Consider the following 408-nt stretch of genomic DNA (forward strand, 5'->3'; position numbering starts at 1 on the left):
TGAAAGCCATCCATCAGAAAATGCACATGGCTCAGTCAATTGCATTTGCTTATAAAAATCTTTTGCCTTTTCAATGAGCATTGGGCCAGATATAGAGGCACCCTCCGATCGTTTCAATGAAAACCATTCATATAAAACACTGTCTAGTTGCTCTAATTTAGGCATATGCAGAGTATGGCGTTGTTCAACAGCTTTATTTGACTCACAACTAGCAAAAAATTTGAGCAGTTGTTCTTTCTGAGCCTTGATGTCGTATATCGTGGACGAGCCAACATTGTACTCTTGCATCAAAACATTCCTATTCTCGCCCTTTTCAAGACGTGTACAAATATCTATTTTCTGTTTTAATGTCAACACAACTCTCTTACGCTTCTTTCCTTTGCTTTTTGCTGGTATTTTGGATGCCAT

The 408-nt window shown here is 38.2% G+C and overlaps 1 protein-coding gene across 1 annotated transcript in view; it reads right to left on the reverse strand.

Annotated features, from left to right (window-relative positions):
- JRK (Jrk helix-turn-helix protein) overlaps positions 1 to 408 on the reverse strand; it is a 19,468-nt gene extending 19,060 nt beyond the window's left edge. Inside the window, exon 1 of the mRNA XM_065405374.1 lies at positions 1 to 408. This exon is cut by the window's left edge and continues 1,213 nt beyond it. Coding sequence (XP_065261446.1) covers positions 1 to 408 — 408 coding nt within the window.

This window comes from Emys orbicularis, chromosome 1, assembly GCF_028017835.1.
Source record: "Emys orbicularis isolate rEmyOrb1 chromosome 1, rEmyOrb1.hap1, whole genome shotgun sequence".
Classification (NCBI taxonomy): Eukaryota; Metazoa; Chordata; order Testudines; family Emydidae; genus Emys; species Emys orbicularis.